Below are 15064 nucleotides of genomic sequence, written 5' to 3' on the forward strand. Positions count from 1 at the left end.
TGGAAAGAGCAAAGGAAGCTTTACTCATTCAGTGTGCACTTCTGGGTGCCTCCCAGAGCCCAGGCTAGAGTTGGCCAGGCTGGGATGAGTGGAAAGTGGGGGGGGGGGGGGGGGGGAGAGAAGTGAAAGCCCTGGTCAAAAATGCCAAAGCTTGGGCCTCTTATCCTCGTGACCTTGGCAAGTCAGCTCATTTCCCTGAGTCACAGTGTCGGCATTAGGGCCATGGGGAGGGTCTGCCTGGATCCTTCCTCCTCCGGGGGTGATGTGAGGGTCAAATGTGATAACGGTTGTGATCCATGCTTTGGAAACAGAAGTGCTGTGTACACACAGTGAAGTATACACTCTTCTCGAAAACACCTAAGGACGGCTGCTCCCCACCCCCACCTCAGCCGGCGCCCCGCGTCACACACAGGGTTATACACTTGACATGTGTCATCCTTGTTTAATCCTTGAAATACTTCTAGGAGACAGGTAAAATTATCCTGATTTGTAAACCAGGGAATTGAGTTATAAAGGAGATTGGCGACTTGCCGGGGTTACACAGCTGGTCAGTGGTAGAGCCAGGATCCCTCTGACTCAAACCAGTGCGGGTAATCTCTGCCCTGTCTCCTTGAAGCAGACTCCTCTGCCTGTGGGATTAGGCCTCCTTGCTTCACTCCTGAGCACTGGCAGTATTAATCCAGAGTGTTCTAGCCAAGGAGGCATGAAAGAGAAGGGGAAAATCCTTACTGGTATCTCTCTTGTGTCCTCAGGGTTTGACTTCTTTGAAGCCAGCGCCAAGGAGAACATCAGCGTGAGGCAGGCCTTTGAGCGCCTGGTGGATGCCATTTGCGACAAGATGTCTGATACTCTGGACACGGACCCCTCCGTGCTGGGCACCTCCAAGAACACCCGTCTCTCGGACACCCCGCCACTGCTGCAGCAGAACTGCTCGTGCTAGGCAAGGCCCACCTCCTGATCTCCCTTCCTTGTGGCCCCACACCCACTCTGCTTCCCCATTACATCCGCAGCTGAGCTGCTGCTGTTCTTTGCCTGCAGTGGAGAAGAAGCCTGCCCCCGGGTTCTCTACACATGGCCCCACTTTACAGACACTCAGCACCGGAGGAACTAGGTCCCAAGGTGGGTGGAGATTCCCTTTACAAAGGAGACTCCACTTGACAAAGGGGATTCACTAGAGGGACTTGGAAAAGCCAGTCTCTTTTCTGCCTTTAATGTAAGATCTCCTCCATTGACCAAAATTTGACACACCCGCACATACTTTTTATTTAGGGCCTGGCCAACTGTGTCAAGTTAGACATACCTGCTTAGCTAATCTCTTCACAGAAAACCCCTCCGCACACAACATGCTTGTGTCCTCTCAGGCTCCCTGTGGGGCTTCCTCTCACCACAGTCAAGCTTTGTTTCTCAAAGGCCTCACCTGTTACCACGGATGCCCACAAGGCCTGGACAGTTGCTGTGGCGACAGGCTAGCACTAATCTCCAGAGAGCTCAGACTTTCTAAATGATGCTGAAGGAGCAAAGGCTGAGTCAGAAACACACTTAAAAGAAAAAGAGTATCCCCTGCAAAATGTCAAAGGTTCCTGCTTTATGAAAGAGCAAGCGAGTGAGCTCAAGAAAGACAGAAAAAAAAGAGATAAAGAAAAAGTCACAGATTTGTGATTTTGCTGCTCTCCAGTGGGTTCTTAACTGTGGGAACTCCATGACATTGGTTATGGGTTCTTAGACTCTCAGAATCTGAAAATTTACAATTGGTGGGATCCCAAAGTTTACCAAGTCTCACTAGTGAATTGAGATCTTAATATCTCTGACAAGTGGCTGTCAAACTTCACAGCCAAATCTATTTATTTCTTCTAAAATATACCTTCTAGGCAGGGCTGGGAGCTCATTTTCCACACCATCTTTGGGCAGCTCTCATCATCAGAAAGTTTTCCCTGCTTTAAGCTGAATTCTCCCTCCTGGAAATTCTTCTTCCTTTTCCCACCCCATTTGTGCCAGCTCTGCTGTCAGAGAGCTCCCAGTCTCTACTCTCTCTGCCCTGTGGCAGCCTTAGATGACTTGAAATCATGAGATCTGGGCTCTTCCCTTCTCTAAGTCAAATAGTTCTAATCCCCATCTTCTCCTCAGTCTCCCTTTCCACCAACCCAGCTCTCAATCAGTCCTGAATAACCCAACTGGGAAGTAATGATTCAAAGCAGGATAAATTTAAGGCGGCATGACCCTGAAAAAATTGTGAAAAGTGAACTCAGAGGTCCCAATCCCAACCTTATTCTCCTGAGAGAGAAACCTGAGTTTCTACCAAAGTACAGATGTGAAACCACTTCTGGTGGAAGCCACTTAATTAAACACTCAAAGAAACAAAACCCAAAGAAGCCCTCTAACACCAGAAACAATCTGAATGCATGAGCTCATGATTCTAGCTTGTTTGGACATAGGGACGTATTTGTTTTTTAACTGAAATAATGACATGGACCTAGCAATGATTCCTGAAAATCTTTTCTCCCAGCCCTGGCCTGAATGCCTGCTGCCCCCTGCACTAACATGCCACCCTAGAAATCACTGGGGAAATAGGGAGACTCTCTCCCAAGTTTTCTCCTTATTTCAAATGCAGCCCATTGTCCTAGGAAAGAGTATTGACTAGCAACAAGTCCCACAACTACATAAAAGGACCCTTTAGAGTCAGCTCTGTGGAGTGCAGAGGACAAGAGCTTTGGGCTTGGAATCAGGAAACTCAGACTCTTCGCTTAAATCAAGTGTGACTCTGGACCGGTTACTCTCTATCACTGAGTCTTGAGTCACTGCTTATAAATGAAGGGGACTCTTTGGTTAATCTGTTAGGTCCCTTCCGGCACTAATAACTCTGAGACTTTTTCTTCACCTTCATCATTTCAGTTGATCTGCCAAATAAACCCCAAAGATGAGGATTATCACCCCAATATCATTGTAGCTAACACTGATGTCATGCTTACTCAATACTAGTCACTGTTCCAAGCACTTAACACAAGTTAACCCATTTACCTTTCCAAAATCTTTGTGTGGGAAGCACTATAATCAACCTCATTTAAAGACAAGGAAATAATGAACAAAGAGGTTCTCTAGCTTGCCTAAGGCCACATAATGAGTAAATGGTAGAGCTGGGATTCGAACCCACACAGTAAGCTCCAAGGTCTGTGCTCTTCACCACAGTCTCTCCTCCATTCCTTAGCGATAAACTGTGATCCAAAGAGGTTGAGGGACTTGGCCAAGGTCACATAACCTACAAGTGGAGAGCCACAGTAGAATTCAATCCCCAGGCCATCAGATTCCAAGTCCACAGGAGAAATGATTTATATCTGCAATCTATTGATAAATTATTTGGCTGTTCAGACTAATCTGTGGTGATATATGTCTAATGCTTCTAGGAAGGCGTCTCTGAGGCAATCAGGTCCTCTAGGGGCCTGAGCAAAAAACACCCAATGTTTCTGAAGTCCAAGTGCTAGCTTTCCCTACTTTTCTAAGTATCTGCTCTCCAGGCTCTGAAGCAGTGCTGAAGCAGTGCTGCAAGCAGCCTCCCTGCATCAGCAATGGGGAATATCAGGGGCATAACTTAGTAAAGTTCTCTGGCTGTGGAAGAATGTGGTCCCCTCCCAAGACGGTGGTTCTGGCTGTGCTTTTTACACTGTGGAGTCCCATATGGGTCAAGGATAATTACTGTTTTTCTGGGCAGTAATACCCATCTATCCAAGTACTAGGATTTCAGACCAAGATTCTCATAATCCCTCGATATATTAGTACGTATATCCAGTAATCTTTTCTCTCCCACTGAGTATTCCAGCAAAAATTGAAATTTTTACTTAAAAATTCTTTAACACGCAAGAACCAGTTCAGGGGAACAAGCATCTTCACAGCAGGTGGAATCAAGAGTTAAATGTAATAGTGGAAAGCTCTTCTACTGGGCAACGAACAGAACTGCTCGTTGGATGGCAGTTCCCCAGCCCTTCTGTGTGACCTCATTTCTGCTGAGTGGAAGGCAGCAGCTTCCAGCTGATTGCGGTAAATGTTCATCAGTCATGGTAATAGTGCAATTAGCTACCAGGGTTCAAGCTGCATAATATGTGTTAGTGGCAACATGTCCCAGTTTTCATCTTGCTTAACAATCCAAATAAAAGAAGATTAAAAAAAAAAAAAAACCTCTTGACCTCTAAAAAGACAAAAGTAGGCCCAAAGTGCAATACAGTATTGTAGCTATTTACAGACTCTGTTTTAAATGCATGTGTATCTGTAAATACAACATGATTCGTGACTTATTACTGACTCCTTAGTCTGTAGCATTAACTTCCAGGAGCAGCAATGCGGTAGAGTCTACTGAATGGTCACAGATTAATTAAATGTTAGATCTGGAAGGGAGCTTAGAGGAAATCTTGTCCAAGCTCCTTATTGTACAAAAAGGAAGGCTGAGGTCCAGGGAGGGGGAAGAAATTTTCTAAGATCACCCTGAGAGTGGATTAGTGATGGAGACAGGATCCGGTCTTGGATCAGCTCTAGGAAGAAATTCACCTAGTCTGTATCTACTGTGGGTCTGGCATATATGTGTGTGTGTGTGTATATATATATATATATATATATATGAAAACAAATGATCCCTGCCTGCAGGTACCTATAGTCTAATGGAGGTACTGTTTCTGAAATATCATTATTCTAATTTGGCAAGCATGGTAACATAGCCTTGAAAACGTTAACATGCCTAAGTCACTCAGTATCATTTGAACCCACCTCTGTCTGACTCCTGTTCTTTCACTTTTCTTCTTCAATTGTGTATTTGGGGTGTTGATAGTGACAGACTTTCAAGGATTGTCCAAATTAATTAAACAGCCTCACTTGGGACACTGGTTTCACACCTGCTTTGTGACTGCAGCCTTGTAATGTCCCCAGAATGATACGAACATCTTTCAGACATGACTTTCCCACTTATACCACCTGTTCCTGCCCCAAGGCTCCTTGCTTGTGTATCAAGTTTCCTATAGTGTCTGGAGGAATATTTATGTAAGTTTGCTTACCAACCTGTTGGCGTAAGTAGAAAGAATTATAGCAACGAGTGTCCTGGGACCTCACTGATTTCAGAATCCCAGCCCCAAACCTATACCTGCTTACCTGCCACAGCTGGAAAATCAAGCAACAGCCTTGATTGCCGGGAGTGCCTGCGAGAGAGAAATTTGGATACAAACACTGTTAAGCGATGTTTTTGAAGGCCTAGATCCCTTCTATGGAGCAGGCAAGATTCAAATTTACTCATAAACAAATTAGCGTCGAGTATGTGCCAGATATAATCGGTGGCAAATTAGACACAGTCCTTGCCTTCATAAAGCTTATAGTCTAATAGCTTATAGTTTAGTCTAGACATTGTAAAATAATCCTCCTATATTACAAAGTTCAGGGAAGCAAAGGTACATCATTCCATGAGAACATGCAACTGGAAAACCTGGATCGCCTTTGTGGGATTGTTTCAAGGGCCTGAAAAAGACTCCACTGGCCATTGCTGTACATTTCTCAGTGAAGCTTTCATCTTTTAGTTTAAACCTTTGATGGCTGATCAAATACAAGTCCTCCAAAAAGAGTAAGGATGAGAGAAAGAATATGCGTACCTGTGGAATATCTGCAGCTTACGTGGTTCAGAGTTCATTGTGGTCCTCTGAGAGACATAACGAACCACTCAAAAACTTCATGATTTAAAACAACAAGCAGGAGTTCTCGTTGTGGCTCAGTGGGTTACAAACCCAGCTAGTATCCGTGAGAATTCCGGTCTGATCACTGGCCCCGCTTAGTGGGTTAAGGATCGGGTGGTGCTGTGAGCTGCAGCGTAGGCTGGCAACTGCAGCTCTGATTAGAGCCTTAACCTGGGAACTTCCATATGCCGCAGGTGTGGCCCTTAAGAAAAAAAAGCTAATAATAATAATAAAACAAATGTTATTTCCCATGATTCTATAGATCGGCTAGGTGATTCCTCTGGCCATGGCTGAATGGTCTAAAATGGCTTCTTTCACATCTCTGGGGTCCCAGCTGAGATAACTAAGGTGGTTGAGGTCTCTGCATGTTCTCATCCTCCAGGAGGTGACCCAGACTTGTTCACATGGTGATGGAAGTTTTCCCAGCAGCACAAGAGGGCAAGCTCCAATGTAGAAGCATTTTTTTCAGGCCTCTGTATCCTGTTTTCTCCTATCCCGCTGATTAGCAAGTCACAAGGCCAAGCTTAATTTTAAGGAGAAATAGATGCCATCTCTTGATAGGAGGAGCTGTGAAATAATTGTGGCCGTTTTTCAGTCTACCAAAGGAAGCAACTCTAAGTCATCGGAAACTAAGTCTGGTAAATTTTCCTGGGTCCTAGAACCTGGCTCTGAAGATAACCCCAAAGGGCAGCAGGACAGCCCCACTATTTTTTTAGTTGTCCAAAGGGTCTACTTTGGAGCAATCAAGACACAGCTCATGGAGTTTTGGTGCTTGTTTAACAGCTCATTTCGTTACTTCTTAGCTCCCCCAAGGAATGAGTCTGGCTTCTCATTCCATGGGATTCACTGTAACAAAAATGGTTGTGATTCCCACCTGAAGTTCCTGGCTGGAAGCCCAGCAGAAAGATTCAGTATATGCAAAAGAAACGGCTAACAGAATAGCTGGGTCCCCTGCTTTAGCTATGCTTTCTTCCTTGGAGCCTCATCTAGTCCTGAGGCTTTAGATGCCACCTCTTTGGTAATGATGTGTGTACACAAGTACCCACTAGTCTCAGACTGAACATGTTCACATTGGAACTCCTGATTCTGCCTCAAATTTATTTATTTATTTGGGCAAGAAATAGATTTATTAAGATAGGACCCTTGTGAGAGATACAGGTGGGCTGGCAAAGAAGCAAGGCCTGCCCCAAATTTATTTTAACCCTGGTCTTCATGGAAATTTCAGTATCATTTCTAATTCCTTAGTTTTCTCTTCTTTGTTTTTTTGGTCTTATTTTTAGGGCCACACCTACAGCATGTGGAAGTTCCCAGGCTAGGGGTCAAACCAGAGCTGCAGCTGCCGATCTCCGCCACAGCCACAACAACACCAGATCTGAGCTGCATCTGTAACCTACACCACAGCTCATGGCAATGCCGGATCCTTAACCCACTGAGCGGGGCAAGGCATCAAACCCAGATTCTCATGGATACTAGTTGGGTTCGTTACCGCTGAGCCACAATGGGAACTACTTCTCGGTTTTCTTTTTCTTAGTATCCACATCTAATCTAGCAGCAAGGCCTGTGATACTGCTTCAAAATATCTCAAATCTGCCCACTTTTTTCTATTTCCATCATCACCTTGGTCCAAGCCACTGTTTTTTTCTCTCCTACCAGTGAGCTACCACAGAGCTGGTAACTAGTTTCCCTACTGCACACATGTTCACCTACAGTCTACCCTCCACACAACAGCAGTCTTTAAAAAATACAAATGGAGTTTCCGTTGTGGCTCTGGTGTCGCTGTGGCTCTTCGATTCCACCCCTAGCCTGGGAACTTCCATACGCTGCAGTTCTAGTGAAAACTGTCAATAAAGGGGACATGTGATGAAGTGGGCCAATCAAAATCCTTCCTTAGGATTTTTTTTTTTTTGCCACACCACCAGCATATGGAAGTTCCTGGGGCCAGGCATGGAACTTGAGCCTCAGCAGTAATCCAAGCCACTGCAGGGAAAACGCCAGATCCTTAACTCGATCCACCATGGTGAGAACTCCAGGATTATTTTTTAATTTTTAAACTGGAGCTATTTTCTTTCCTTTTCAGTAGCAAATATATGCAGAGGTATGCTCTGAAGCTGTGATAGCCTATCCTCAACTCAGGTTTAGAATACTGGGCTGTAGTGAGAGAAAACAAGCTCATCATGCAGAAAGAAGTGTAGACATGAGAGAGTGTGTCCTCTGACTTTCCTGGCCTTGATTCTGGCTTCTTGAGGTTTGGCTGGAAGGTCACCTCTTCCTTTGATGCAGTTGGACACCTCCGTACATGTTTCAAATAAAGCCTCCATTTAGCTTTGCTCGTTGGAGTCAGGTTCTTATCACTTGCAACCAAAATATATTCTTTCCTCTTTGGTTCTCAGTTTTCTTACTGCTCCAAAGTGTAGTAATTCTAATTTTTAAACACTGAGTCTTCTGAGAATCCCATTTCTATGGACTTTGCAATTAAGACTTTGTATAGGAGTTCCCGTTGTGGCTCAGCAGAAACAAATCTGACTAGTATCCATGAGGATGCAGGTGTGATCCCTCGCCTCACTCTGTGGGTTAAGAACCTGGCGTTGCTGTGAGCTGTGGTGTAGGTCTCAGATGAGGCTCAGATCAGGTGTTGCTGTGGCTGTGATATAGATCAGCAGATTTGACCCTTAGCCTGGGAACTTCCATATGCCGTGAGTATGGTCCTAAAAAGAAAAAAAAAAGACTTTGTATAATTTGGAACAAAACCTACTCTTTTCACCATTTTCACTTTTTGTACCTGACTGCCCAAGGAAGAGGGATTTTGCAAGGTAAAATTTTTAGCAGCTCTCCATGAACGCTGGTGATGGCATAGGCAAAGGTTCCTATGTTAGTCACTGGTCCACATGGGGTCTGGCTTCTCAGGTACTTAGAAACTACACAAAACATCTAACACCGCTGCTGCTAGTTCTCCACATCTGTTCCTATTTTTCTGCCAATGTGGTTGGGGACATCTGCCATCTCGAGAACACCCTATGGAATGGATTGAGTTGTGTGGCATAGGCTTTTGGCTGCTTCTCTTCTATCATTTCGAAATGGCCAAACAGCAAATACCCAAATAGGAAGACTCTTGAAGGGAGACTTGAATAAAAGTTTTTCTTTGCTTGGTACAAAGTCTTGCAGCAGAAATGCAAAGTAACTCAGCAAGTCCCAGCTCCCTCCGGATCCTAATGCATCTCTTCCTGAGATTTAACAGGCTGTGCAACTTGAGATAAGTCACTCCCCATCTCTGGGTTTCAGGAACTTATACCAGATGGTTTCTACAAGCTGTCTTGACACTAATATCTATGTTTTTATGCCCATTTTCTGTAAGAACTGCAAGTGGCAAACAGGATCTTGGCAGGAATTCTTTCACTATGAAAGCTTCTTTCTCCTTAAGTACAATGAAAACAGCCAAGGCTATGTGACTCCCTCATCCCTCAGCCAGGCTTGTGGCTTCAGTTTCTGAGGCTGCCAGAAAGCATCTTAGTAATTAAGTGCATGTGGATGGTCCATGGACGGCCGGTCCCAGGCCAGAGTTTCCTAAAGAGGAAAAGGAGAAACAAGAATTTCTGAGGAGACTTATTAAGAACAGAGCACAGGAGTTCACGACTCCTGTTCACAGTGGTTAATGAATCTGACTAGGAACCATGAGGCTGCAGGTTTGATCCCTGGCCTTGCTCAGTGGATTAAGTATCCGGAGTAGCCGTGAGCTGTGGTGTAAGTCTCAGATGAGGCTCAGATCCCACGTTGCTGTGGCTCTGGTGTAGGCCAGCGGCTACAGCTCAGATTAGACTCCTAGCCTGGGAACCTCCATATGCCTCAGAAGTGGCCCTAGAAAAGACCAAAAAAAAAAAAAAAAAAAGAACGGAGCACAGACCCATCCTCTCCCCTCACCCCCCGGCTCCCACACCCTCAGTAGGCATGTGTAATTTCTTGGGCAAAGGGTCAAACCTGCACCACAGCAGCAGCACAAGCTGCTGCAGTGACAGTGCTGGGTCCTCAACCTGCTGCACCACAGGAGAACTCCAGAACCGTGCATTTTCAAAGAGACACTGGGACAGCCAGTGTTTCCAAGCCATAAATGTATTCCAATCAAGGAGGACTTAATTTATAGAGCACCAAGTGTGTGCCCGCCTCAGCTGGGCAAGATCTTTCTGAGGACAATCTCTGTCATGAAGCTGGAAGCCTGGAAACTAAAGGGCTGAGAGATCTGCATGTGCTGAATTATCTTCCAATCCCTCTAATCTTCAGTCTGTGGCGTGAGGACCGAGAAGGTTGTATGATACATGGTCTGAGAGGTCAGGGCTTGTGTCCAGCAGACCCAGGTTCAATTCTTGGCTCTTCATCACTAACTAGTTGTGTAACTTTAAACAAATTACTCTTGGAGCTTCAATTACTTGACATGTAAATGGAAAAACAGTATTTACCTCAAGAGTTTGTAGAAAGGACTAAATATGAGAATGGTATAAATAAAGCCTTTAGTACAGGGCTTGACACCCATCAGGTGCCCAACATTTGTTGACTGTTGTGCTACACAAGATGCACCCAGGCAGAGCAGGGAGAAAATCCAGTCCAGGATCTTTGTAAGGGCACTAGGAACAGAGACAGGAAAGACCCAGAAATGTTGGGAGTGAGGGATGTAAGTAGAAGATAGAGCCTGGACTTGGGAAGTGGCTCAAGGCAGAGTCCCATCAGGAACAAAGGAGAAACCAGGAAAATGGCCTTGAATGGCTGTGTTTCATGACCTTGTTGGGCTGGCTGCCACCCGACACCTGACAGAATGCGGAGTCCAGCCTCCAGGAGTAAGGAATAAGCCAAAAATGAAGTGTAGAGTGTCCTGGAGCCTTTGTTAGAAATGCCCTCCAATGATCAGAAAGCCAGGATCCTCAAAACCCGGGTTTGAGTCCAGCCTTTGCAACATCCTAAATGTGTAACCTCGGACAAACATATTTTCATTTGTAAAATGAGATTAATAATCTTGCCTGCTTAACAAGATGGTTGTGAGAGTCCAGCAAAAGTGCATTTTGCCGACTGTTGACCTACATATAAGATGGAGCCGCTGGGAGGGCCTGGAGGTAGGTGCAGGTGGCATTCCTCACAGAATGAAACTCAGCCTACCCCTCCTGGAGGAGCCATTTCCAAGGGGTCTCTACTTCCTCCACCTCCTCTGTTCCCTCCCCTCAAATTTCGGTCCCAGGAACCTAACCTCACATGGAAGTATCAGGGCTAACATGCCTTATACCCAGAGGTTTGGTTGACTTCAGGGAAACCTCCAGAGGCTAAGAGCAGCCAAAAGGAACTGGCCAGTGTGTGGAGGGACTGGATGAACAGAGCAGTGAGCTGTGACAGGACTGGACCCCAGGAGGAGCAGACAGTAGAGTCCCTATGTATGATCATTAGAAGAGCATAACAAAAACCACCAATCATGGGAGCTCCTTGGTGGTCTAGTGGGTTGAGGATCCAGTGTTTTTACTGCTGTGGCACGGGTTCGATCCCTGGGCTGGGGACTTCTGCATGCCCCCCAGGCATGACCAAAAAAAAAAAAAAAAAGTCACCAGTCATGTATTTGGCACGTTACAGTTCCCAGAGCAATTTCTTATCAAAGCCCCCATGATCTTCCACACAGTCCAGTGATGTGGGTTTCATTACTTCTAATACTCAGATGAGGAAAACTGAGACCTGCATCAGAGAAGCAGTCTGCTCGAAACTACAATGGCTTGGCTGGTCTCAGAGCAAAGTAGGGTCTGTCCTCAGGAGTGGGCTGTCTTGGTCCTGATCCCTGCCTGCTGTGGGTAGGGGGAGGGCAAGCTGAAGGGAACACTGAAGCATCAGTTGTGTCTACAGCTGGCTTCTTCTCTGCGTGTGGGAGGGAAAGAAGGGAGGGTAGACACACTCTTCTCACCGCCCCCAGACCCTCAGTAAAGTGAAACTCTGGAGCAGAGTTAGATGGTCCCAGTCAAATGAAGAAATGCACCTTAGTCTGCACACCGCCTTCGATTCCGCCAATGGCTCTTTCTAATTTATTCCACCAGAAACTAGGCTGGTCTCACGCCAGCCTAGGAGATTTACCATAACAGGCTGAGCAGAATTCCTCAGGAGGAGCAATTAGCAGAAACTGAAGGTGTTGCTCCATAGAAAGGAGCAGAGAGAGAGGAATCATAAATCATGCCCACCCTCCCATCTGATTCTAGCTAAGCAGATGTTTTCACACTTTTTAATTTTTATGTTCTGTATACTGACACCTCAGTGAAGTATGAAATGCCATTTGGTGTTGTGAGTTCATACAAATATAAAGAAGATACAGGGGTATACACAGTAACAAAAGGGAAAATCTGGAGTTCCCTTTTGCTGTAGAAGGTTAAGGATCTGGCATTGTCACCTCCGTGGTGGGGGTTCAATCCCTGTGGCCTGGGAACTTCTCTGTGCTGTGGAAGTGGCCAAAAAAAGGAGGGGGGAGATCCAATTTGCAAACATCTGTGGTGTCTCCTTGTTCTGTGTTGATATGTGATGTGTTCTATTGATACAAATTGGCTTCTTTTTTTTTTTTTTTTTTGGCTGTGCCTATGGCATGTGGAAGTTCCCGGGCCAGGGATCAAACCCATACCACACCTGCACCACAGCTCTGGCAATGTCAGATCGTTAACCCACCGTGCCACAAGGAAACATCCAAACTGGCTTTTTTTGGGGGCAGGGGGCCTCACTTATGGCGTATGGAAGTTTCCAGGCTAGGGATTAAATTAGAGCTGTAGCTGCTGACCTACACCACAGCCACAGCAACACAGGATCTGAGCTGCATCTGCCACCTACACCACAGCTCACGGCAACGTCGGATCCTTGACCCACCAAGCAAAGCCAGGGATCAAACCCACATCCTCATGGATACTAGTTGGATTTACTTCTATTGCGCCGCAACAGGAACTCCCCAAACTGGCTTTTCTTAATGTAGCTCCTACCCTCATCATAGTGGCAATGGTGGCAGATACATTAAAGTTCACCTGAACTATGCCTCATTTATGGAGTGACTCTTCCCTGATTTGTGCTCAGAGATTTGGGAGGAAACTCCTGCCATCTGAGATCTTAGGAACTGGGGAAACAGATCCAGCACCAATGCAACAAAAGCCACAATACAAGGCAATAGTTCATGACAGACACAGAAAAGGGGGAGATCAGAGTGGACAGTTAGGAAAGGCTTAATGGAGGGGGAAGCCCTGGGGCTGCAAGAGGACAGGCATAGCCATCCAGCTGCACCTGTGAGGATCCTCTGGGTCCCAGGTGTGCTGGGCGATACAGAGGATGCAGAGAATCACAAGGAGCAGTGTGTACTTCCAAGCAGCATTCCTCAGTCCTGACTCCCAACAGTGGTTTAGGATGCACTGCTGCATAGCACTGGGGAGCAAGTAGACTCCTCAATACACTGACCTGGACAGAAAGCACTCAATGCACAGGACAATGAAACAAAGTGCAGACAGAAATGGCAGGAGTATCCATTGTGGCTCAGTGCGTTAAAGACCCGACATTATCTCTGTGAAGATTCGAGTTCCAGCCTTGGCCTCACTTGGTGGGTTAAGGATCCGGCAGATGTGCAAGTCACAGGTTTGGCTCAGATCCAGTGCTGCTGTGGCTGTGGCATAGGCCAACAGCTGCAGCTCTGATTTGACCTGTAGCCCAAGAACTTCCTTATGTCTAAGGTGTGGCCATGAAAAGAAAAAAAGAAACGAAAGAAAGAAGGAAGGGAGAAAGGAAGGAAGAGCAGCTTCCGGAAAGGAAAGAATTCACTTCACTCCCCATCCACCAACCCAGCCAAAATATAGCAAGCATAATCAGAGAGCAAATTCACTGTACTTCCTCTTTTTTTTTTTTTTTTTTTTACTTTTTTGGTCGTACCCGTGGTATACGGAAGTTCCCAGGCTAGGGATGGAATCCAAACCTCATCTGCAAATTTTGCCACCACCGCAGTAGTGGGATCCTTAACCCACTGTACTGAGCTGGGGATCGAATTGGCACCAGTGATGCCACCAAGACAAGCCAAATCACTGACCTACTATGCCACAGCAGGTACTCCCACTCTGGTCCTTCACCCATCTCCACCCTGGTGTGGTGGGGAAGCTTTTCCCTGTCTGTCGCCTGGTTCACTCTACTCATCTGTCAGGACCTGGTGAGCCAGAGAGGATGCAGAACTTTGGAAATGTAGAGCAAAATAATGGAAGTGTCAGATACTGCATTCAGTCGGGATTCTTTTATTTGATATATACCCCCCTTATATTTCTGGCCAGGCCTGCAGCATGCAGCAGTTCCCAGGCCAGTGAGCCTAGCCACACCAGATCCTTAACCCTCAGCACCACCAGGGAAACAAATCCCTTTTTCAGATTCTTTTCCCTCAAAAGATATTGCAGAATATAGACCATGGTTCCCTGTGCTCTACAGTAGGTCCTTGTTGGTTGTCCGTTCTATATACTGTAGTGTGTAGATGTTAATCCCAAACTCCTAATTTATCCCTCCCTCCCCGCCTTTTCTCTTTGGTAACCATAAGTTTATTTTCTATGTCTGTGGGTCTATTGCTGTTTTGTAAACAAGTTCATTTGTGTCATATTTTATTTTTTTCAGCATTTTTTAAAAGTATAGTTAATTTACAATGTTGTGCCAATTTCTGCTGTACAGCAAAGTGAATATACACATTCCCTTCCTTATATTATCTTCCATCATGGTCTATCCTGAGAGACTGGATACAGTTTCCGATGCTATACAGGGGACCTCACTGCTTATCCTTTCTCAATGTAATAGTTTGTGTCTACTAACCTCAAACTCCTAGTCCATCCGTCTTCCTCCCCACTCCCCCTTGGCAACCACAAGTCTGTTCTCCATGTCTGTGAGCCTCTTTCTGAGATAATTCCTTTGCACCATATTTTAGATTAAAAAAGATGAAGAGGTCATTATGCAAGGGGAATTTGTGAACCCATTTAGATTCCACATGTAAATTATATCATATCATATCTGTCTTTCTCTTTCTGACTTATTTCACTTAGTATGAGAACCTCTAGTTGTACCCACATTACTGCAAATGGCATTATTTCGTTCTTTTTTAGGTTGAATAGTAGTCCATCATATATATGTACCACATCTCCTCAATCCATTCATCTGTCTATGGACATTTAGGTTGTCTCCATGGCTTAACTATTGCAAATAGTGCTGTTATGAATACACAGGTGCACGTGTCTTTTTGAACTGGAGTTTTGTCCAGATATATATGCCCATGAGTGGGCTTGTTGGATCACATGGTAGTGCTATGTTTAGTTTTCTGAGGAACCTCCATATTGTTTTCAATAGTATTTGTACCAACTTACCTT

The 15064-nt window shown here is 45.4% G+C and overlaps 1 protein-coding gene across 1 annotated transcript in view; it reads left to right on the plus strand.

Moving 5' to 3' along the window:
• Positions 1-4860, plus strand: part of RAB3B (RAB3B, member RAS oncogene family) — a 62613-nt gene extending 57753 nt beyond the window's left edge. Inside the window, exon 5 of the mRNA XM_047789124.1 lies at positions 753-4860. Coding sequence (XP_047645080.1) covers positions 753-940 — 188 coding nt within the window. The 3' untranslated portion in view covers positions 941-4860. The remainder of the gene's footprint in view (positions 1-752) is intronic.
• Positions 4861-15064: the final 10204 nt, after the last annotated feature.

The sequence above is a fragment of the Phacochoerus africanus genome, chromosome 8, assembly GCF_016906955.1.
Source record: "Phacochoerus africanus isolate WHEZ1 chromosome 8, ROS_Pafr_v1, whole genome shotgun sequence".
NCBI lineage: Eukaryota > Metazoa > Chordata > Mammalia > Artiodactyla > Suidae > Phacochoerus > Phacochoerus africanus.